Genomic DNA, 24,884 nt, shown 5'->3' on the forward strand with positions numbered 1-24,884 from the left:
TTTTTTGGTTAGTTGGCCCAAAGATGTGTCAATTTTGTTTATGTTTTTCAAAAACCAGTCTTTGTTTTGTTGATCTTTTGTAATTTTTTTGTTTCAGTTTTGTTTATTTCCTCTCTAATTTTAATTATTTCTTTTTCTCCTACCAGTTTGGGTTTGGTTTACTATTGATTTTCTAGATCCTTGAGATGCATTGAAACCTCATTTGTTTGGTGCCTTTCCAATTTCTTGATGAAGGCACCAATTGCTCTAAACTTTCTTCTTAACACTGCTTTTGCTGTATCCCATAAGTTTTGATATGTTGTATTGCTGTCTTCATTTATTTCCAGAAATTTTTTTATTTCTATTCTGATTTCTTCTATGACCCACTGTTCATTCGGGAGCATGTTGTTCAGTCTCCATGTGTTTGCATATACTCTAGAGATTCCTGAGTTGCTGATTTCCAGTTTCATTCCATTGTAGTCTGAGAAGATGCATGCTATTTCAATTTTTTGAATTTGCTGAGACTTGCTTTTTGGCCTAGCTTGTGGTCAGTCCTAGAGAAAGTTCCATGCACTGGTCAGAAGATTATGTATTCTGCAAATGTAGGATGAAAAGTTCTGTAGATGTCTGTAAGGTCCATTTGGTCCATAGTGTCAATTAACTCTGCTGCTTTTTGTCTGGGTGATCTGTCCATTGCTGAAAGCAGGGTATTGAAGTCCCCTATTACTAATGTATTGGAGTCCATATACTATAGACCAGTGCCTGAGCACCAGCCCCAGTAGGTATAATATTCATCTGCTTTGTCCCAAGGACCACACAAAGGATCTGTGCAGTCCTCATTATAAGCTCAGATTCCTCAGCAATGTCCCTCACCAGGTAACCAGGGAGCCCTGAGCATGTGGAGCCTCCCAAAGTCCCAGCCCCACCAGGAGCCCTCCCACACAGCCTCAATTTTTTCACAGTCCTGGCACACAAGCCTCCCATAGTCACAAGCACCCAGCTCCTTATAAGTTCTCCCTACCAGACTCGGGAGTCTCCATCGGGCATGGACATGAGCTGGTACAGCTGTTACATATGTCCAAAATGATGCCCGTTCTCTATTGGCTTGTTACAGGACTCCCATTGCAGGGTGACTGGGGAGAGAGAAATGTGTCTCTCCTTTTTTTTTTTTTCTCCTCTAGTTTGGTAAGTACCCTATCCCCTATGGGGCTCCAAACAAAATTCCCTCTATGCTCTTCCTGCAGCCTTATCACTAGTGGCTTGGGCTGTTGAAGTCTGGTCCCACCTCACTCTCCAATGCTGGTGCAGAGGCTCTCAGCTGCTGAGGTCCTGAGTTGTGGGTATCCATGTCCTCCATGTAGGTCCACTGCATCCCTCTAATTTACATAGGCTTTCCTCTGCCGTTTTCTCCCTAATTCTTCCCTGAGACTGCACTCTTTCCACTTTTTAAATACTATCTTCTCCTAGACTAGAGCAGTAAGCTCTCTCCCTACTCCATCATCTTAATCACCTCCCCACTAATATATCTATTATAAGAGATTAGCATAAGCATGACAACCAGAAAAGCATATCAGTGTTCATTTTGGAGTGGAGTTCTCTTTTATGCCAAAGATTAGCAGAATCTGAAAACATGAAAAACTCTGAAACTAACAAATCTTTTTAAAAATTCCTGTTTTTTTATCACATTTATAATTCTTAATATTTTGCTCATTCATTTATTAAGAAGTTATGCTTGAATTATGGTGCAAATATTGGTTAGAAGGATCTCAGTTATATTTAGAATTATAACTTACCAAGGTGAGTTATAAGGTGGTCAATCTATTACATAAAAACTGTAAATTGCATATATATAAACATAATGGAACACAAAATTCTGAAATCTTTAAATACTATTATGCATTTTCACCCAGTCTTTTACTGTAAAAAATATACTGAATGATAAAGTAATATAACTCTATTCAGATTTTCAAAAGGCCCTTATATGTTTCAATCTTGTGTCCTTTAATAGTATACAGGACAGTGAGCTATGCTCAAGCTCAGATAAATATTTTTGTATTTGCTTCGTAAAGGCAACTTACATCAAAATTATTCTAGAATGTCTAATTTTTTGCCAGAAGTGAAATTATCTGACACATTACACACTTTCGATTTGGTCATAGCTGTGAATGTAAGACAATTACAATGCAAACAGAAATCCTTTGATAATGTTAGAAATAATAATAAGCAATCAAATGGACAAAGAAAGTCCTAAAGTACACACTAAAAAATAAGGAGAAACACGGAAAAAGCTGTCAGTTAAAAAAGAAAAAAGAATGGTGGAATGATCAACAAAAATTAGAAGGACTATGATAGATATGTGGTAGATAGCAAGTTTTTACAAATAGTGGCTTCTGTTACAAATTAAAATGTACTTTTAAATTTTTTGGAAAACACATATCTGTATATTCATGTCTATCTCCATATATGTAAAAGAAGTATAGTGAACTAATGACATTTTCCTTGACTGTGAAAAATTATGTAATTTCACTTACAAGAGCTTTGAGTCTTTACCATGTGCAAGAAATTATGTACTTACTCTTTGAACCTATCATACTAATACCAAAATATTATGAAATTACCCACCATTTTTTTCATCATTGTCTGTGACTTTGGTCCTTGATATACAAGTTGTATATTTATTTCGCAGCATAATAAAGTCACTCAGAGGGTCCAAATAGTTATCCTGTTTTTTGCAATTCTTGAAAGATGTTTTTTTAATTCTTGAAGTGGAAGGTGATTCAATAGAAGGTTCTGTGTACTCAAACTCAAAATGATCTTTATTTTCATTCTTTTGGGTTATTCCATCTACTAGTTCTTGATCATTCTGTGATTTTTCTTCTTCTGCTGCTGGTTTAGTAGAGATATCATCATCAGAAAAACACATATCTGTTACTTCTTCTGCCAGAGGTAGACTCATTCGTGGAAGTGATAAATGATCATTTGTAGATTTCTCATTAATAAGTATAATAGGTGAAGGACAACTTTTATCCTCTAAATGTGCTGAAAACAGAAAATGAAAAATATCTAAATTATTTCCATGCTTAAACAAGCATTTGATTAGGATTACTTTTAGTTGTGACTGTTTTATTAATAGAATTTTATCCTTAAGAGTACTTTGTTTCCTGGTTTTAAAACAATTGTTAGTCTGAATAAGACAAATTGTTTAAAAGGATAAAAATTTAGTACTTAGTTTTCTTACTACAAGAGCTAAGTAACAAAGCAAAGAAACAGTTCCTGAAAAGCCTTATTGGTAGTCATAGTCTTAGAGGCAACAGTTACACTACAAGTCAAAAACTTACAAACCAAGAAAGCCAAAGACTAGAACGCTTACAACACATACAACTGACAAAGAACTGGATCCAAAATGTATAAAGCTCTCTTCAATGTTTAAAAATCAACACAATTTAAAAATTGGCAAGACAGACATTTGGCACAGTGGTTAAGATCCAGCTTGGGATGTCCATATCCCATACTAGAGTGGCTAGATTGGAGTCCTGGCACCCTTTCCCATTCCACTTTCCTGCTAATATACACCCTGAGAGGCAGCAAGTGATAGCTCAAGTCTTTGGGTCTCTGATGACCACATGGGAGAAAAAGATTGAGTTCCAGGGTCTCAGTTTCAGCCTTTCCCAGCCCTGGCTGTTTCTGGCATTTGGGGAGTGAGCCATCAGGATTATGATTGTATAGCTCTGTGATTATATTAAAAACTATTGAATAGTATACTTTAAATAGGTCAACTGTAAGTCATGTGAATTATAGATCAACAAAGCTGTATTTTTTTAAATATATAAAGTAGTAATGCATGCATAAAATATACTCCTTATCATTAGTCATTACAGAAATCCAAATAAAATCTCAATGGAAAGCCACAACACACCATTTGAATGGCTAAAATTTAAGACTGCCAATACCATGTATTGTCAAAGATATAGTTTAATTGGAACCCTCACACATCACTAGTAGAATGTATAATGGTGAAATTACTTTGGTAAACAATCTATTAGTTTCTTATAAAATTAAACATATACCTACCATGAGACTCAATATTTCTAATTTTAGACATTCACTCATGAAATGATAGCATATGTCCGCAAAGAGACATGTACAAGAATATTCATAGCAGGTTTATTTACAATAATAAAAAACTGGGAAGGAAATTCAAATTCCTCATAAAAAAAGAAATGAACTAGTGATATATACATCATGAATGAATTTTAAAAAGCTAAGTGGAAGAAGCCAGATACATAAGAGTACATACATGAAATTCCAGAGTAGAGAAAACTAATATATAATGATAGAAAGTAGACCAGTGATTGCCAAGAGTCCAGGGTGAAGGCTGGAAGGGAAGAGCAGTGAGATGGAGGGAGAATGGCTCCAAAGGGGCACAGGAAAACTTTTTAAAATATCTTAATTGTGGTGGCTTTTTCACAGTCACATACACTTGCCACATGTATCAAACTGTACAGTTTACTGGGTGCTGTTTATTACATGTAAATTACATTTCAAAAAGTTGATTTGCTAAAAACCTTAAATGCCTATAGGGCCAACTAAATTATATAAATGTATGAACACATACATGGCTAGTGTTCAAATAATAAAAATTTTATTATTTCCCTCTAAAATGTGATCTAAAATTTTTTTGATTTAGTTTTTGCTTTTATTGAGGCATTTCACTTTCATCTTAACTGAAACATTTTACTTTTCTCTTAACTGTACTGAGCCTATGACAAAAGTGTAAGAGCTATATCAAATGCCAACTAACACCTGCCATCAATTTATAAGTGCTGAGGACTCTGGAAAGTTAGGGAGTGCATGGCCTATCTAAATGGGTAAGATGCTAAGGGCCCCAGATAACCTTGCCATTTGAGATTCTGAGTTCAGATTTTGAACATTTAAAGATAAAATTAAAATACAGATCATATTTGTGAAATTTTCCAACTCTTAAATGTTGGTAAGTAAGGCCGGCGCCGTGGCTCACTAGGCTAATCCTCCGCCTTGCGGCGCCGGCACACCGGGTTCTAGTCCCGGTCGGGGCGCCGGATTCTGTCCCGGTTGCCCCTCTTCCAGGCCAGCCCTCTGCTGTGGCCAGGGAGTGCAGTGGAGGATGGCCCAGGTGCTTGGGCCCTGCACCCCATGGGAGACCAGGAAAAGCACCTGGCTCCTGGCTCCTGCCATCGGATCAGCGCGGTGCGCTGGCCGCAGCGCGCCGGCCGCGGTGGCCATTGGAGGGTGAACCAACGGCAAAGGAGGACCTTTCTCTCTGTCTCTCTCTCTCACTGTCCACTCTGCCTGTCAAAAAAAAAAAAAAAATGTTGGTAAGTAATTACATGAGTTAATAATGAGTGGGATCAATAGAACTTGGGTGCTACCAATTTATAATCTCTGAGATGTTATCTAGAGATCATACAGTATGGTTAGCAAGGTGATAGGGATTATTTATTATTTCATTTCTGGTTATTTTCCTCTACTATTTTCCCTTTAAGTACCCTACCCTGCTAACTTAGCTATGGGTTCCAGAAATGGTTATTGCTTCTTAAACTTCAGAATTACACCATCACTATAATTCTATTGGCTATTAAAATGAATTAAATGTTTTATTTTAACCTCAAATGGGTAACCTAAGAGTTTTACATAGTTTTATAGACTCAATACATTATCTAGATATTTGAAGACTCCATAAAATCTTCCTGCTTTTTGTCTAGCAACCTGACCTAAAATCTCTTTCAAAATATATTCTGGGGGCCGGCGCCACGGCTCACTAGGCTAATCCTCTGCCTTGTGGCGCCAGCACACCGGGTTCTAGTCCCAGTCGGGGCGCCAGATTCTGTCCCGGTTGCCCCTCTTCCAGGCCAGCTCTCTGCTGCCCTGGGAGTGCAGTGGAGGATGGCCCAAGTGCTTGGGCCCTGCACCCCATGGGAGACCAGGAGAAGTACCTGGCTCCTGCCATCGGATCAGCACGGTGTGCCGGCTGCAGCGCGCCTGCTGCGGCGGCCATTGGAGGGTGAACCAACGGCAAAAAAGAAAGACCTTTCTCTCTGTCTCTCTCTCACTGTCCACTCTGCCTGTCTATATATATATATATATATATTCTGGGGTGGACTTGTTGTACATTTGCTTGATATAATCTGTGTATCTGTTTTCCTTCCTACCACCTACCATACCCAAGCACTTTAAAAAAAAATTAAGGCAGATTAAGAGAGAGAGAGAGAATCTAGCCACTGGCTTACTCCCCAAATACCAACAACAGCCAGGGCTGGGAGAGGCCAAAACCAGCAGCTGAGAACTCAACCTAGGTCTCCCACAACCCGACAGGGGCACAAGCATTTGAACCAATTCCTCCAGGGTTATTAGCAGGAAGCTAGATAAAAAGAGCAGCCCAGACTTGAACCAGCACTCCGATCTGGAATGCAAGAGTCCAAACAGCAGCTTAATACACTGTGCTACAACTCTTGTCCTCTGTCTTTTGTCTTAGAAATCACTCCAACATATATAGTATCCCAACATACATAATAATTACTAAAATTCACTTTTAAATATATTATTACTCTATAACAAATCAATTGAAAAAATTTTTTTAAAAAGATTTATTTATGTATTTGAAAGTCAGAGTTACACAGAGAGAAGGAGAGGCAGAGAGAGAGAGAGAGAGGTCTTCCATCTGCTTGTTCACTCCCCAGTTGGCTGCAACAGCCAGAGCTGCACCATTCCGAAGCTAGGAGCCAGGAGCTTCTTCTAGGTCTCCCACACAGGTGCAGGGGCCCAAGGCCTTGGGTCATCTTCCACTGCTTTCTGAGGCCAAAGCAGAGAGCTGGATGGGAAGTGGAGCAGCTGGGACTTAAATCGGCGCCCATATGGGATACTGGCACTGCAGGCGGCACTTTACCTGCTATGCCATAGCGCTGGCCCCCCAAAATTCTTTAAGACATAAATTTACTAGTTATTACACATAGTGATTTTAAAACAATATATGCATACTTCAAAGAGGTAGAATTTATGCTATGTATGTTCTGTTTACTAAAATGGCATAGATATCAACCAAAAATAACTCAAATGATACATCAAAAGACATTTTTGCCTTCTTAAATTATACAAGTAGGAAATGCCATATTAATAAACTTTTTAGTAACAAAGGAAGATTTTATATTGTTGAAGAGAGAGTACTAGTTATTATCAAGTGGCTATGTCCCACTGCTGATGTGTCAAAAAATATTACTGCAAAATGCTAGGTTGTGCCTAGGCTGATGTATATACAAAGTACAACTGTGCTCACAACTATTCAATTATAAAAAGAAACAGTTATTTTAATTGAAAGTAGCTAGAAGTTTAAAAACTGAAATTATATATATATATTTTTTTTAATTTATTTGACAGATAGAGTTAGACAGTGAGAGAGAGAGGGACAGAGAGAAAGGTTTTCCTTTTTCTGTTGGTTCACCCCCGAAATGGCCACCAAGGCTGGAGCTACGCCGATCCGAAGCCAGGAGCCAGGTGCCTCCTCCTGGTCTGCCATGTGGGTGCAGGTGCTCAAGCACTTGGGCCATCCTCCACTGCCCTCCTGGATCACAGCAGAGAGCTGGACTGGAAGAGGAGCAACCGGCACTAGAACCCGGCGCCCATATGGGATGCCAGCGCCGCAGGTGGAGGATTAACCAAGTGAGCCACGGCACCGACCCCGAGATTATAAAATTTTAAAACAGAATAGAACTTTTGGATTAATAGTCAATTTTTTTTCTTTTTCTTTTTTGAAGAAAATGGGGCCAAGAAAAACAAAAAGTCTTAATCCTAGGAGAGCCAGAACCAAAATGTTGAGACATGTTATATTTCCCCAGTCACCAACAGGAAATCCAGTATTTACCATTTTTTTTCTTTTTGAAATTGTTCACATAAGTCATATTTAATATTATGTACTTACATTCTAATTGAAGCATGTTTTCAGGCAAAAACATTGTCATTTTAGTATCATTTAGAGATAGACAATGATCCAAAGATGTGTTTGTGTTTTCCAAACTTCCTATCATCTTTGGACTTAGACTTGCTTTTTTCTGGCACTCCACCTTTACAGGATCAATCACAAGACTTTCTTCCTCAATAGACACCATACTTGGAAGATCTGTAACTGAATATTGACCAATGCACTCTTGAATACCTGGTGCTTAAAACAAGTAACCAAAAAAAAAAAAAAAAAAGTCAGAAATAGCCTACAAAGCAAAAGAAATAAAAAATGCAATAAATAGAACCACATTGAAATTTCATTATGGTTTATATTTTCACGCGTTAGGAAAAGGTAAAACTTGAAGTTATATCTGGCATTGCTTTCAAAATGCTAATATTTCTAAAAAGCTCAAGCTATTATGATCACAGAAGTCATGTAAATAATTTTTTTCAATTTTTGTAACTACCAAGAAGTTAAAGTTATTGTATATTTAGTAGGAGAAAGGAACCATTATTTTATTTGACCATTTTTGGTTACTAAATTTAACATTTTGATTATAAAATTTATTTTGTCAGAAATTCTAATTCATTATAAAGACTCTAAATAAGAAGATGTATTTGTTTAGTTTTTTTTTTAAAGATTTTATTTATTTTATTTGAGAGTTAGAGCTACAGATAGTGAGAAGGAGAGTCAGAGAGAAAGGTCTTCCTTCCATTGGTTCACTCCCCAAATGGTCGCAACGGCCAGACCTGTGCTGATCTGAAGCCAGGAGCCAGGCACTTCTTCCTGGTCTCCTACGTGGGTGCAGGGGCCCAAGGACTGGGGCCATCTGCTGCTGCTTTCCCGGGCAACAGCAGAGAACTGTACTGGAAGAGGGGCAGCCGGGGACTAGAACTGGCACCCATATGGGATGCTGGCGCCACAGGAGGAGGATTAACCTACTGCACCACAGCGCAGGCTCCTGTTTAGATTTTATGATGAATACAATCTTGAATACTGTGGCACAGAGTTTGCTGTGCCATTACTTTTTAGCCTCAATAGAGAGAAATCTTAATATTCAGAGGAGCTGAAACTTGAGGTCTCCACGGTTTAGCAGAAACCCGTGGTGTAAAAGCCAGCTATAGTGTTTACTTCCCAGGGTTCTTGTTTTCATTTTGTTTTTGGCCTCCAAATGCAGTCTAGTGATTATTCCAAATTTTTTAAAAAGAATATTTTATTCACTGTTCCATTGCCATAATGGAGTAGTTTAGACACAAAAGAGTTTAACTTACACAGATACATTTTAAATATACACAAGAAATTTAAATTCAACTCAAAATTATTTTGTTAAACTGTAAATACACCTTGTTTTAAATATCTTCTTTTGGAAACCATAGAAAACCAAAGATTTTAACCTTAATTTTACCATTAGCTATGTGGAAATTTAAAATTTGCAACCAAACTTACAAACTTGCAAATACAAACTATACATATGGGACTGCTTTATGTAATACCTTTATTATTTTTTCTTTTTTCCCTTCTACATATAAGAATTAACCAGAAAATCAGAAAATATAAATGCAAATAATTCAGCAAGATTAAGATCTTGTCATATACTCCTGCATTTAGCATAATGGACTTTCAGGCAAATCTCCAGATGGTTTAACTTTGAGCTAAGTAATATTCTATGTTAAGAAATGGTCAAAGAAAACTAATATCCCAATTTCTCCTGATTGTACCTTTTCACCTGTACTTTCTATTTACCATTCAAAAGCAATTACTCTTTACCTGTAAGCAACAGTGTGTCCGAAGAGCTTCTGCAGCTTTCTGATTGCTGCACCACAGCATATTTCTTAGCTGATTCCTCAGCAGTAAGTAAATTACTAAAAAAAGAAGAGTTAATGTTGAATACATTGATAATATTTAGGTTTTTTGCATGATAAAACTTCAAGAAAACAGGAGACCTCGAATAGCTAAAGCAATCTTGTACAACAAAAACAAAGCCGGAGGCATCACAATACCAGATTTCAGGACATACTACAGGGCAGTTGTTATCAAAACAGCATGGTACTGGTACAGAAACAGATGGATAGACCAATGGAACAGAATAGAAACACCAGAAATCAATCCAAACATCTACAGCCAACTTATATTTGATCAAGGATCCAAAACCAATCCCTGGAGTAAGGACAGTCTATTCAATAAATGGTGCTGGGAAAACTGGATTTCCACGTGCAGAAGCATGAAGCAAGACCCCTACCTTTCACCTTACACAAAAATTCACTCAACATGGATTAAAGACTTAAATCTACGACCTGACACCATCAAATTATTAGAGAGCATTGGAAAAACCCTGCAAGATATAGGTACAGGCAAAGACTTCTTGGAAAATACCCCAGAAGCACAGGCAGTCAAAGCCAAAATTAATATTTGGGATTGCATCAAATTGAGAAGTTTCTGTACTTCAAAAGAAGCAGTCAGGAAAGTGAAGAGGCAACCAACAGAATGGGAAAAAAATATTTGCAAACTATGCAACAGATAAAGGGTTGATAACCAGAATCTACAAAGAAATCAAGAAACTCCACAACATCAAAACAAACAACCCACTTAAGAGTGGGCCAAGGACCTCAATAGACATTTTTCAAAAGAGGAAATCCAAATGGCCAACAGACACATGAAAAAATGTTCAATATCACTAGCAATCAGGGAAATGCAAATCAAAACCACAATGAGGTTTCACCTCACCCCGGTTAGAATGGCTCACATTCAGAAATCTACCAACAATAGATGCTGGAGAGGATGTGGGGAAAAAGGGACACTAACCCACTGTTGGTGGGAAAGCAAACTGGTTAAGCCACTATGGAAGTCAGTCTGGAGACTCCTCAGAAACCTGAATATAACCCTACCATCCAACCCAGCCATCCCACTACTTGGAATTTACCCAAAGGAAATGAAATTGGCAAACAAAAAAGCTGTCTGCACATTAATGTTTATGGCAGCTCAATTCACAATAGGTAAGGCCTGGAACCAACCCAAATGCCCATCAACAGTAGACTGGATAAAGAAATTATGGGACATGTACTCTATAGAATACTAAACAGCAGTCAAAAACAATGAAACCTGGTCATTTGCAACAAGATGGAGGAATCTGGAAAACATCATGCTGAGTGAATTAAGCCAGTCCCAAAGGGACAAATATCATATGTTCTCCCTGATCGGCGACAACTAACTGAGCACCGAAAGGGAAACTTGTCGAAGTGAAATGGACACTATGAGAAACAGTGACTTGATCAGCTCTTGTCCTGACTGTTGATGTACAATGTAATACTTTATCCATTTTAGTATTTTTTTTGTTCTAATACTATTGGTTGAATTCTGTAATTAACACACAATTATTCTTAGGCGTTTAAATTTTATCTGAAAAGTGATCCCTGTTAGGAATTTGGAAAACATTATGCTGAGTGAAATAAGCCAGTCCAAAGGGACAAATATCATATGTTCTCCCTGATCGGTGACAACTAACCAAGCACCAAAAAGGAAACCTGTTAAAGTGAAATGAACACTATGAGAAACGGTGACTTGATCAGCCCTTGCCATGACTGTTGATGAACAACTTAATACGTTATCCCTCTTAGTATTTTTTTTGTTTGTTCTACTTAATACTTTTTGTTGAATACTGTAATCAATACATAGTTATTCTTAAGTGTTGAAACTTAACTGAAAAGTGATCGCTGTTAAATATAAGAGTGGGAATAAGAGAGGGAAGAGATGTGCAATTCAGGACATGCTCAAGCTGACTTGCCCCAAACAGTCGAGTTAGAAACATACCGGGGGATTCCAATTCAATCCCATCAAGGTGGCATGTACCAATGCCCTCTCACTAGTCCCAGTGATCAATTTCTGTTCACAATTGATCATAAGGATAGGACTAAGAGCCAAAGGGATCACATAAACAAGACTAGTGTCTGCAAATACTAACTGATAGAATCAAAAAGGGAGAGAATGATCCAACATGGGAAGCGAGATACACAGCAGACTCAGAATGGCAGATGTCCTAAACAGCACTCTGACCTCAGAATCAGCCCTTAAGGCATGTGGATCCGGCTGAAAAGCCCATGAGAGTATTTCAGGCATGGAAAGCCAAGACACTCTGGCAACAACAACAACAACAACAACAACAAAAACCTAAATGAAAGATCTCCGCGAGTGAGATCCCAGTGAAAAGAACAGGTCATCAAAGAAGGAGGTACCTTTCTCTGAAGGGAGGAAAGAACTTCCACTCTGACTACGACCTTGTCTAAATATGATCAGAGTTGGTGAACTCAAAAGGCTTCCGTAGCCTTGGCAACTCATGACTAGAGCCTAGGGTGATTACTGATGCCGTAAACGAGTGTCAAATTGTTAAGTCAACAACAGGAGTCACTATGTACTTACTCCTCATGTAGGATCTCTGTCCTTAATGTGCTGTACATTGTGATTTAATGTTATAACTAGTACTCAAACAGTATTTTTCACTTTGTGTTTCTATGTGGGTGCAAACTGTTGAAACATTTACTTAATATATACTAAACTGATCTTCTGTATATAAAGAGAATTGAAAATGAATCTTGATGTGAATGGAAGGGGAGAGGGAGTGGGAAAGGGGAGGGTTGCGGGTGGGAGGGAAGTTATTGGGGGGAAGCCATTGTAACCCATAAGCTGTACTTTGGAAATTTATATTCATTAAATAAAAGTTAAAAAAAAAAACAAATAAAACCTATATGAATAAAAAAAGTATTTTTCTAAGAATTTTTCACACTCAAAAGCAAGTGAAAAAGTAACTATTTTATAAACATAAGAACTGAAAAACAGTTCCATAGACCAAATTTCACTTACTTTCTCCTTTCCTGGGAAGAATCCCTTAATTGCTCTTTCTTTCAATGGAGCCTAGAGCTAGAGGGTTCTGACTTGTGAGGATTTCAGCATTTCCTTCCATGACCTATACCAGCACCAATCCTATATAGCACTTCAAATAAAATTACAATCTATCTAGAATTACTGTGCTTACCATGGAATACCAGCTTCAACAACATTTTCTTTTTACAAAACTGCCATCCCCAATCTATTCTATATAGAAATTCTGGGGACAAAAAACTATGAAAAAGTTCTGTCTGTTCTACTTTCTTCAGAGGTAGCAGATTCCTAAAGTTTAGTTCAGGTCCCTCAATCTTGGTGGATGTGTGAGCGATGTGCATCTGTGCATGCCTGTGTCTGGGGGAGGAAATATGCATGGTAATCCGCGTAAATCACAGCTCATCCAGCCATGAAGCTATTAGCCTTGGTAGGGAGGGAAAAGGCCATTTATTCACAAGCCCTTTAATATGCGCCCCAAACGTCCCATTCTCCCTGACTGAGAGTTGATTGTATTTTGTCACTCTGCTCATATGGAACATTTACAAGCATACTAATTGTAAGTACTACTAGTTAAACTGACAATCTGGGGAGTGGAAAGTTAGGTTTTTCCATTCAATTTACTCACATAATGCAAAAATCTGGTCATGTCATAGAAAATCTGACACTGAGAATCTAGACAATTCTTGAATCTTATGAAGGACTCTGACAACTAGACATCCTAGATTATAGTCAATTTTTTTTAAGTTAAAGGAAAGGAAAATATTTAGGCAAACAACATCCAATGCAGACAAATAGTTTAACTTTTAATGAAACCTCCTGAAGACATGTCTGAATTTGATATATTCTTTGATCCCAAATATTTGTTCACAAATCTGTAGTCAGTTAGTATGGAAATAAAGTCTTAGAACACATAGACTTTTCTTTTTTTTTTTTTTTTTTTTTTTTTTTTTTTTTTTTTGACAGGCAGAGTGGACAGTGAGAGAGAGAGACAGAGAGAAAGGTCTTCCTTTGCCGTTGGATCACCCTCCAATGGCCGCCGCTGCAGCCGGCGCACCGCGCTGATCCGATGGCAGGAGCCAGGATCCAGGTGCTTTTCCTGGTCTCCCATGGGGTGCAGGGCCCAAGCACCTGGGCCATCCTCCACTGCACTCCCTGGCCATAGCAGAGAGCTGGCCTGGAAGAGGGGCAACCGGGACAGAATCCGGCACCCCGACCGGGACTAGAACCCGGTGTGCCGGCGCCGCAAGGTGGAGGATTAGCCTATTGAGCCACGGCGCCGGCTTAGAACACATAGACTTTTCATTATAGCCCCATACAACCTAGCATAGAGTCTCACATGTGATAGGAACTAAAAATATTTATTAACAAAGTATTATTTCTAGCCAAAATGTTGTGTTCTGAAATAAAAGTAATTGGGGCCATAAAAATAACTTACAGGTACAATAACATTATTTATGATTTTCTCTTCTGTTTTAAATTTCTTAAAAAATGTTATTTCATTTTATGTGAAGGGCAGAGAGACAGAAAGAGAAATCCTTCATCAACTGGTTTACTTCCCAAATGCATGCAACAGCCAGGGCTGCGTCAGGCCAAAGCCAAGAGTCCAGAATTCAATCTGAGCTTCCCACGTGGATTCCAGGGACCCAAATACCTGACCCATCATTTGCTGCCTCTCAGGGTGTGCAGTGGTAGGTAGGAAGCTAGAACAGAAGTAGAGAAGCCAAGACTTGACCCAAGCATTTGGATATGGGATGCAGTCATGATGCAGTCATCCCTATCAACAATTTAAGAGTTGCACCACATGTCTGCCCCTGTTTTGTTTAAAAATTCTAATCCTTTCTCTCCTTGTTTTTAGATTTATATTTGAAGTGTAAATCCATTTATAAAACAAGGGCTTTTAAGTTTTTATAGTCACGAACCAAACGGAAGTGATTTAACTCTTTCTGGTAAAGATAGTAATAATGAGACAATTTATTTCAGTTGTTTCAAATGACTCCTGAATCAGTAGACACTTTTAAAGCCTTTTTTGTCTTAACTTTGCCAAATCATAATTCATAAAAATTGTATCATAAATTCTCATTAATTTGTTGAATCATAACAATAAATTATTAAGTTACATGTGAGATTAAGCAGTTCATTATACTTTAAATAAACACTTCAGGATTACACTAATTTCTGCTAGTTTCTATTTTGAATTACCAATCTACCTTAAAAGATGGATTGGGGTTTTTGGAGTGAATAAATAGTAAAAGAACACTAATAAGGGGCAAGTGTTGTGGCATTCAAGGGTTAAGCTGCTGCCTGCAATACTGGCATCTCATTTGGGCACCAGTTCTGGTGCTCCACTTCCCATCCAGTTCCCTGTTAATGCACCTGAGAAAGCAGAAGATGGGACCCTAAGTGCCTGGGACCCTGCACCTATGTTGCAGACCTGGATGAAGCTCCTGGCTTCTGTCTTTGGCCTGGCTCAGCCCTGGCCATTGTAGCCATTTGGGGAATGAACCAATAGGCAACATCTCTCTCTCTCTTTCTTCTTCTCTGTAACTTTGCCTCTAAAATAAATAAAATAAATCTTAAAAAAAAAAAAAAAAAAAAAAACAACCTTGAGGCGCCGGCACACCGGGTTCTAGTCCCAGTCGGGGCACCCGATTCTGTCCCGGTTGCCCCTCTTCCAGGCTAGCTCTCTGCTGTGGCCCAGGAAGGCAGTGGAGGATGGCCCAAGTGCTTGGGCCCTGCACCCGCATGGGAGACCAGGATAAGCACCTGACTCCTGCCTTCGGATCAGCGCGGTGCGCCGGCCGCAGCGCGCCGGCCGCGGCGGCCATTGGAGGGTGAACCAACGGCAAAGGAAGACCTTTCTCTCTGTCTCTCTCTCTCACTGTCCACTCTGCCTGTCAAAAAATTAAAAAAAATAAATAAATAAATCTCAAAAATTTCAAGTAAATAAATCTCAAAAAACCTTGTACCCTTAGCAAAGGTACTAAAATTATTTAAACAATTTAAGTCATTTCCATACTTCTCCTATGCTATTTTTAAGCTCTTATATCTAATATGAACAGTTCTTGTTCATAATAGTTATGTATAGCACAAATATGCCCCACAAGGGCAAATAATTCATAGCTAGAAGACAAGATGTATTTGGCAGCCCTCGGTACCAACTCCCTCATCTTAGGCTTTAACATCTTCGCAAGACCAGGAATAGAAGCCTAACCAACAAGTAATGAGTTCCAAAATCTTGACCCCCATTGGTTCCTGTGACCCAAAAGCACTCTCTTCTGGTAGATCTATTCATCATAACTAAGAACTCAAAACCCAGCACACGGCTCTCACAGTCTCCAGTACTGAAATAACTCATTGGAAACTTGCAGACTTTCCAGTAATTTTTCTGAAAATGTGTTATTTTAGAACACATTAAGTTACAGGTTTTCAGTGGGAAAAAAAGAGACTGTACTATATATTTCTAGTTTTGTATCTAATTGGCATAAAAAGGAAGAGGTAGGATGGCTTTTGTGGAGCAGTGAGTGAAACTAGCACTTGGGACACCCACATCCTATATTGGAGTGCCAGTTTGAGTTCCAGCAGCTTCTGATCCATCTCCCTGCTAACGTACCTGGGAAGGTAATGGATGATAGTCCAAATTCTTGGGTTCCTGCCACCCATGTAGGAAACCAGATGGAGTTCCTGGCTCCTGGCTTCAGCTTAGCCCAGTGCCAGCTGTAGTGGGAAATGGGGGAGTCAACCACCAGATGGAAGACTTCTCTCTCTTTCTCTCTCTCCCCTTCTACCCTCTGCCCCTCTTTCAAATATATTAATTGTATTTCAGGCATGGAAAGCCAAGACACTCTGGGGGAAAAAAAACCTAAATGAAAGATCTCCGCGAGTGAGATCCCAGTGGAAAGAACAGGTCATCAAAGAAGGAGGTACCTTTCTCTGAAGGGAGGAGAGAACTTCCACCTTGACCATGGCCTTGTTTAAATATAATCAGAGTCAGTGAACTCAGGGGGCTTCCATAGCCTTGGCAGCTCATGACAAGTGCCTAGGGTGATTACTGATGCCATAAACAAGAGTGTCAATTTGTTAAGTCAACAACAGGAGTCACTGTGCACTTACTCCTCATGTAGGATCTTTGGCCTTAGTGTGCTGTACATTGAGATTTAATGCTATAACTAGTACTCAAACAGTATTTTTAACTTTATGTTTCTGTGTGGGAGCAAACTGTTGAAACCTTTACTTAATATATGCTAAACTGATCTTCTGTATATAAAGAGAATCGAAAATGAATCTTGATGTGAATGGAAGGGGAGAGGGAGTGGGAAAGGGGAGGGTTGCGGGTGGGAGGGACGTTATGGGGTGGAGGCCATTGTGATCCATAAGCTGTACTTTGGAAATTTATATTCATTAAATAAAAGTTAAAAAAAAAACTTGTAAAGAAGCCAAAAAAAAAAAAAAAGAGGAATAGGGTGACATTATTACAGGATAGCAGACTAATCTACCTTAGAAACATTGTTAAACTTATGCCACTTGAGAGAAAACAGCTACCAAATCTCTCTCAGATTGTTTACAAAAGGCAAGGATGCTGGGCTATTAAGCTAAGAAAATTTGGCTTAAATTAGAATACAATTACTTAGCCCTACAATATCAATGCTAATTTACACACCATTTTCTGCAGTAACAATGGGGTATTGAACCAACTTAAGATCAAGCCTTAGTTTTATACATCTGGTTCCTCCAATACTTGCTCATATTGACAGAGGTGAACAGTCAGTGGACGTCCTCTGTTGAAGATGGATATGACCCTTAGCACTCCTAAGGGGAGCAAAGTGATAGCCAAATCTATTGATCAACCACTGTCCATGCTGTTCTGTGATCTTTGGCTATTCCTAGCCAGATATCTATGGCATATCTGTTTTTTAAAAAAAGATTTATTTATTTATTTGAAAGAGTTACAACGAGAGAGAGAGAGAGAGATTGGCTGCAACGGCCGGAGCTGTGCCGATCCGAAGCCAGGAGCCAGGAGCTTCTTTCAGGTCTCCCTCGTGGGTGCAGGGGCCCAAGCACTTGGGCCATCTTGTACTGCTTTCCCAGGCCACAGCAGAGAGCTGGATCAGAAGTGGAGCAGCCGGGTCTTGAACCGGCACCCATAAGGGATGCTAGCGCTTCAGGCCAGGGCATTAACCCACTGCGCCACTGCGCCAGCCCCTGTGGCATATCTTTTAGAAAGCTCATAACAGAGCTGGCGCCGTGGCTCAATAGGCTAATCCTCCACCTTGCGGCGCCGGCACACCGGGTTCTAGTCCCGGTCGGGGCGCTGGATTCTGTCCCGGTTGCCCCTCTTCCAGGCCAGCTCTCTGCTGTGGCCAGGGAGTGCAGTGGAGGATGGCCCAAGTGCTTGGGCCCTGCACCCCATGGGAGACCAGGAAAAGCACCTGGATCCTGGCTCCTGCCATCGGATCAGCGCGGTGCGCCGGCTGCAGCGGCGGCCATTGGAGGGTGAACCAACAGCAAAGGAAGACCTTTCTCTCTCTGTCTCTCTCTCTCACTGTCCACTCTGCCTGTCAGAAAAAAAAAAGAAAAAAAAAAAAAAAAAAAAAAGAAAGCTCATAACAACCCGCTGAGGTAGATACCACTATGATCCCAGTATTACAGATAAAGAAACTGAAGCACAGAGCAAATAAATTCTCAGAGTTAGTAATTGATAGAGCCAGGCAATCTGGCTCTAGTCCATAGCTCTCAAATCTCTTATTATGATCTGAATTATCCTCGCAACCCACCTCCAAATTCATTTGCTGAAGCCCTAACCCTCAATACTTCAGAATCTGTATTTGGAGACAGAGTCTTTAAAATGATAATTAAGTTAAATACGGTCATTAAATTACACCCTAATCCAACATGATGGTGTCCTTATAAGAGGAGGAGAAGGCCGGCGCCACGGCTCACTAGGCTAATCCTCCGCCTTGCGGCGCTGGCACACCAGGTTCTAGTCCCGGTTGGGGCACCGGATTCTGTCCCGGTTGCCCCTCTTCCAGGCCAGCTCTCTGCTGTGGCCAGGGAGTGCAGTGGAGGATGGCCCAGGTGCTTGGGCCCTGCACCCCATGGGAGACCAGGAAAAGCACCTGGCTCCTGGCTCCTGCCATCAGATCAGCGCGGTGCGCCGGCCGCAGCGCGCTGGCCGCGGCGGCCATTGGAGGCTGAACCAACGGCAAAGGAAGACCTTTCTCTCTGTCTCTCTCTCTCACTGTCCACTGTGCCTGTCAAAAAATAAAAAATAAATAAAAAAAAGAGGAGGAGATTAGAAGGCAGACAAGGATGGAGGAAAAACCATATGAAGATGAAGGGAGAAAACAGTCATCTGTAAGCCAAAGAATCAGGCCTGTAGACAGAACCAACCCTGCAGCTGACACTTATTCTTTTTTTTTTCTTTCTTTTTTTTTAAATTAAAAAAAAATTTTTTTAGACATTGAGAGAGAGAGACAGAGAGAGTTATAGACAGTGAGAGAGAGACAGAGAGAAAGGTCTTCCTTCCGGTGGTTCACCCCCAAAAGCTGACACTTATTCTTGATTTCTAGCTCCAGAATGTGAGGAAATAAATTTCTGTTGTTTATGCCACCTCATCTTGGATATTTGTATGGCAGCCCTAGAAGACTTACACACCATTTATCCAGTGCATGCCAATAGAGGCAGTGTAAGTATCCAGGGCAATATGCTAAGCATATTATTCCAATGGCAGAATCTTAACATTTTCAAGTTATTTGATTTTTTTTATAAATTTATTTATTTGAAAGCCAGAGAAAGAGAGAGATAGAGGGAGAGATGGAGATAGAAATCTTCCATTTGCTGGTTCATTCCCCAAATGGCATCAATGGGGGGGCTGGGCCAGGCTGAAGCCAGGAGTCAGGAGCTTCATGCATGTCTGCAATGTGGGTGCAGGGGCCCAAGGACTTGGACCATCTTCTGCTGCTTTCCCAGGCACATTAGCAGGGATCTGGAAGGGAAGTAGAGCATCTGGGACATGAACTGTCCCCATATAGGATGCCCCTGTTGCAGGTGGTGGCTTAACCTGTTGTACCACAACAATGGCCCTGAAGTTATTTGTTTTTAGTAGCAATACTTCGCATTCAAAAATTTAAATAGCCGGCGCCGTGGCTCAATAGGCTAATCCTCCACCTTGCGGCGCCGGCACACCGGGTTCTAGTCCCGGTCGGGGCGCCGGATTCTGTCCCGGTTGCCCCTCTTCCAGGCCAGCTCTCTGCTATGGCCAGGGAGTGCAGTGGAGGATGGCCCAGGTGCTTGGGCCCTGCACCCCATGGGAGACCAGGAAAAGCACCTGGCTCCTGGCTCCTGCCAGGATCAGCGCGGTGCGCCGGCTGCAGCGGCGGCCATTGGAGGGTGAACCAACGGCAAAGGAAGACCTTTCTCTCTCTGTCTCTCTCTCTCACTGTCCACTCTGCCTGTCAAAAAAAAAAAAAAAAAAAAATTTAAATACATAAAAGGTTGTGTTGTGAAAAAAATCTCCTACCCATATTACCAGGTTTCCTACTTCCCTTCTGGACACACCAATGTTATTTGTTTCTGTGTTCCTTTCTGAAGATATTCTATGGATAAAACCAAATATGTGCATACATATTCATATAGTCCTCTAGTTGTCTACTATAGACATTAAACTGTTACATATTTTAATGAGATATCTTGGAAATTGCTTTTATATGGAAAGCTTTGATTAAAGACTGCTTGTTCTAATTGCAAATTTGGTTCTAGATATGATCTATACGTACCTTTTACAATCAGGAGACAACGGATATGTCTGAAGTCCTGCACATAATGAATTCACTGAAGAATGTTGACTTGTGCCATGTGGCTGACTTAGCAGCATTTCTAACTCTTCTGAAATACATGAAAATTGGAGTTACACAAACATTAATAAAATTAAGTACAATTTTAAAGCTTTTGTAAGTATTATGTTTGCTCATTCTCTTACAGCAAAAATATTTTGGGGGCCAGAGCCATGACATAGTAGGTAAAGCTACCACCTGCAGTGCTGGCATCTCATATGAGCACTAGTTCAAGTTCTGGCTGCTGCCACTTCCAATCCAGTTCCCTGCTGATGGCCTGGGAAAAGCAGCAGAAGGCGGCCCAATTACTTGGGACCCTGCCACCCACTTGGGAGACCCAGATCAAGCTCCCTGCTCCTGGTTCCTAGCCATTGCAGCCACTTGGGAATGAATCAGAAGACAGAAGGCTTTTTCTCTCTTTCAAATAAAATAAATATTAAAAAAATAAAATAAATTTGGATTATGTGAGATACGAAATAACACTGTAAAATTTCCATCTAGATGGTGCCAGCACTAAGGAGGTTAAGCCTCCACCTGCAGCGCCAGCCTACCATATAGGTGTCCATTTGAGTCCTGGCTGCTCCAATTCCAATCCAGCTCCCTGCTGATAGCCTGGGAAAGCAATGGGAGATGGCCCAACTGCTTTGGGTCCTACACCCACGTGGACTCCTAGAAAAAGCTCCTGGCTTCTAGTTTCAGATCAGCCATTGGGGAGTGAACCAGTGTATGGAAGACCTCTCTTTCTGTCTCTCTCTCTGTAAATCTGCTTCTCAAATAAATAAATGAATCTTTTAAAAAATTCCATCTATACAAGGAATTACATACATATTATATGGCCTCTCAATTATAACAGTGGTGATTCTTTTGGAAAATATATTGAAAGTGAAATTTTATTGAGCTTAATATATGTAAGATAAATTCTAAGGGTCTTATATGCAATGATGCTTTTAATTCTGAAAGCTCAAGTTGTTAGTATGTAGGAGATAATCTTTTTTATTTCAATACTAAATATTAGTTATGTTAAGCAAATAGTGCTGTGAAGAGTAATTCTCTTCAATGAGTTTGAACCTAGATGGTCTAGCACAGTGTGACAAAATAGAGTGGTCTTGAAAAATTGATCCTCATTTATTGATGAGTAGTTGGTACAGTTTTTGTCACTCTCATAAATAAAACAATAAATTTCTAAAGACTAATGTGTGTGATTCTATTATAAATGTAAGTAAATAATAGTATCATTAGAATAGTTAACAAACAATAAAATTTGGCATTATACTGAAACAAAAGATAATTCTGAGATTCCAAATTTTGTAGGATAATAATTAACAATGACAGAGCAGAGAATGACAATATATATATATATATATATTTTTTTTTTTGACAGGCAGAGTGGACAGTGAGAGAGACAGAGAGAAAGGTCTTCCTTTGCCGTTGGTTCACCCTCCAATGGCTGCCGGGCGCCGGCGCACCGCGCTGATCCGAAGCCAGGAGCCAGGTGCTTTTCCTGGTCTCCTATGCGGGTGCAGGGCTCCAAGGACTTGGGCCATCCTCCACTGCACTCCTGGGCCATAGCAGAGAGCTGGCCTGGAAGAGGAGCAACCAGGACAGAATCCGGCGCCCCAACTGGGACTAGAACCCGGTGTGCCGGCGCCACAAGGCGGAAGATTAGCCTATTGAGCCACGGCGCCAGCCAGAGAATGACAATATTGCTTTGCAGGATTACAAAGTTAAACTTTCAGGGCTGGCATTGTGGCATAGCTGGTTAAGCAGCTGCCTGCAAAGCTGGTATCCCATATGGGCACCAGTTTAATCCCAGCTGCTCCACTTCTGATCCAGCTCCCTACTAATGTGCCTGGGAAAGGAGTGAAGGATGGCCCAAGTGCTTGGGCCCCTGCACCCACATGGGTGACCTGGATGAAGTTCCTGGATCCTGGCTTCAACATGGCCCAGCCTCAGCTGTTGTGGCTAATTGGGGAGTGAACCAGTGCCTGAAAGATCTCAATCTCTCTCTCTCTCTCCCTCTCCCTTTCCCTCTCTTTCTCTCTCACTCTGCCATTAAAAAAAAAAAAAAAAAACAAAAAAAAACAAAAAAAAAAAACATAAAAAAATTAAACTTCAACAAAGGTCAGTAAAACTGCTGTTATGGATTAAACAAGACTTGGCTCCCCAAACTCATGCAGATGTTTAAATCCAAAAGTCTTACTATTAACAGGTAATACACTAGTGCTAATTGTTGATAGATCAGGGTACAACTTGATCTAATAAGCAGGCCAGTAGGTGGGACCAGTGGGAGGTCTTTAGGCCCTGGGAAGGTGGTTCTTGGGAGAGGGTTGATTATTTAAACCGAATTCAGTCTACCTTCTCTCTCTGCTTCCTGGCTCACCATGTGAACCTTCCTCCATGCATATTTCAGCATTGCCAGCCTCCACTGAATGTCATATTAACAGGGTCACTTGTTTTATTTTTTTAATTTTATTTTTTATTTGAAAGAGAGGCAGAGGCAGAGAGAGAGAGAGAGGTCCTCCATCTGCTGGTTCACTCCCCAGTTGGCCGCAATGGCCGGTTCTTCAAAGCCAAGAGCCAGGAGTTTCTTCCGGGTCTCCCATGTAGGTACAGGGGCCCAAGTACTTGGGCCATCTTCCACTGCTTTCCCATGCCATAGCAGAGAGCTGGATTGGAAGTGGAGCAGCCAAGACTCAAGCCAGAGCCCATATGGGATGCTGGCACTGCAGGCAGCAGCTTTATCGGCTACACCATAGCACCAGTTCCAGGGCCACTTGGTTTTGAAATGTGAACTTCCAAACTTTTTTCTTCCCAAAAAGCTCTTCTCAGGTATTTTAAAGAAGTGAGAAATCTGACTAATACAATTGATAAAATTAAAATAAAATAGAAAATTATATTTATTGAGCTATAATATTTTGATTTATATTTTCAACATTAATATGGCTTCCTGCATTTCTTTTCCCCAACCTTTATAATTCTTCTATGTATTATTCAGTTTTGGTATTGGTAAGAGTCTGAGTTAATGACAGTAACAAAGATAAATGGATGGATAAAATTTTAAAAACTAGGATTACAATAATCTAATTTTAAAGATGAAAATTGACTTGTAGTAGAATGTGTTGTACTCGTACATTATATCTAGGTAACCCTTGGTAAACTCAATGATTTATTCAAAATTTCTACCTGGTTCATGGCACTCTGGCTCATACAGGCTTTGAGATGTTAAAATCTCTGTGAAGCTCCATTTTCTATCCTCAATTTCAATTCCATGCTTGGAAGTAAGATCTGAAAATAAAAGGAAGAAATTCTATTATCAGCAAAAGTACCATTAAAGTAGTCTTTTTATAACGTTGCTCCATTGTTTTTTCCTTTTAAAGTGTCTTCATTGCTTTACTTTAGGTCAATGTTCCTTTTGGAGAGAAGGGGAGATTCAGATTTATGAAGAAAATGTTAAGCTGACTTAACAGATGAATAACTGTTCCTCATTTGCACACCTCTATTATCCCTCAACTGTCAATCAAAATTACCAAAGGAAATTAAAATAGGAAAATGTACATGATCATTGGAGCTAAGGTGGCTAATCTATAAGTCACAAACTTAAAAGAATGAGAACACTTTGAAGGATTTAATCTTCATCAATATATGATGACTTTCTATCTTCCATTTAGTTGGAATTCTACTTGTCTATATGAATACTGCCACTTTGATTTCAATTCCCCTATTAACATGAGAAACTTAGCATTTTCTCCCAGTAAGACTTTCTCCCTTCCTCGAAGATCTCAGTTTTAGCAGATTCATCTATGTTTCAAAGAAGATGATCATAATTAATTTCTTTCAAAACTATATTTCCTGGGGCCAGCACTATGGTACAGTGGGTTAAAGCCATGGCCTATGGTGCCAGCATCCCATATGGATGCTGGTTTGAGTCTCAGCTTCTCTATTTCCAATCCAGCTCCCTTGCTAATGCATCTGGGAAAGCAGCAGAGGATGGTTCAAGTCCATAGGCTCCTGTACCCACATGGGAGATCCAGAAGAACCCCCCTTCCCTGGCTCCTGGCATGGCCTGGTCCAGCCCTGGCTGTTGTGGCCATTTGGGGAGTGAACAAGGAAACTAGAACATAGATTAAAAAAAATTGCAATATTATCTCAAAGAATGAGATAAAGTTTAACAGAGCAGCTGGAAAGTGAAGAGGAGAAATCCAGAAAAGGGGAGAGTAACACAGGAGGAGTCC

At 40.1% G+C, this 24,884-nt stretch overlaps 1 protein-coding gene across 4 annotated transcripts in view; it reads right to left on the bottom strand.

Annotated features, from left to right (window-relative positions):
* Window positions 1–24,884, bottom strand: part of SHOC1 (shortage in chiasmata 1) — a 102,721-nt gene that overhangs the window by 40,413 nt on the left and 37,424 nt on the right. For all 4 annotated transcript variants that reach the window (XM_051843219.2, XM_051843218.2, XM_051843221.2 and 1 more), the window contains 5 exons: window positions 23,836–23,937; window positions 20,596–20,704; window positions 9,719–9,813; window positions 7,931–8,170; window positions 2,602–3,018 (listed from right to left, as the gene is read on the bottom strand). In XM_051843219.2, coding sequence (XP_051699179.2) covers window positions 2,602–3,018; window positions 7,931–8,170; window positions 9,719–9,813; window positions 20,596–20,704; window positions 23,836–23,937 — 963 coding nt within the window. The remainder of the gene's footprint in view (window positions 1–2,601; window positions 3,019–7,930; window positions 8,171–9,718; window positions 9,814–20,595; window positions 20,705–23,835; window positions 23,938–24,884) is intronic.

The sequence above is a fragment of the Oryctolagus cuniculus genome, chromosome 1 (genome assembly GCF_964237555.1).
Source record: "Oryctolagus cuniculus chromosome 1, mOryCun1.1, whole genome shotgun sequence".
Classification (NCBI taxonomy): domain Eukaryota; kingdom Metazoa; phylum Chordata; class Mammalia; order Lagomorpha; family Leporidae; genus Oryctolagus; species Oryctolagus cuniculus.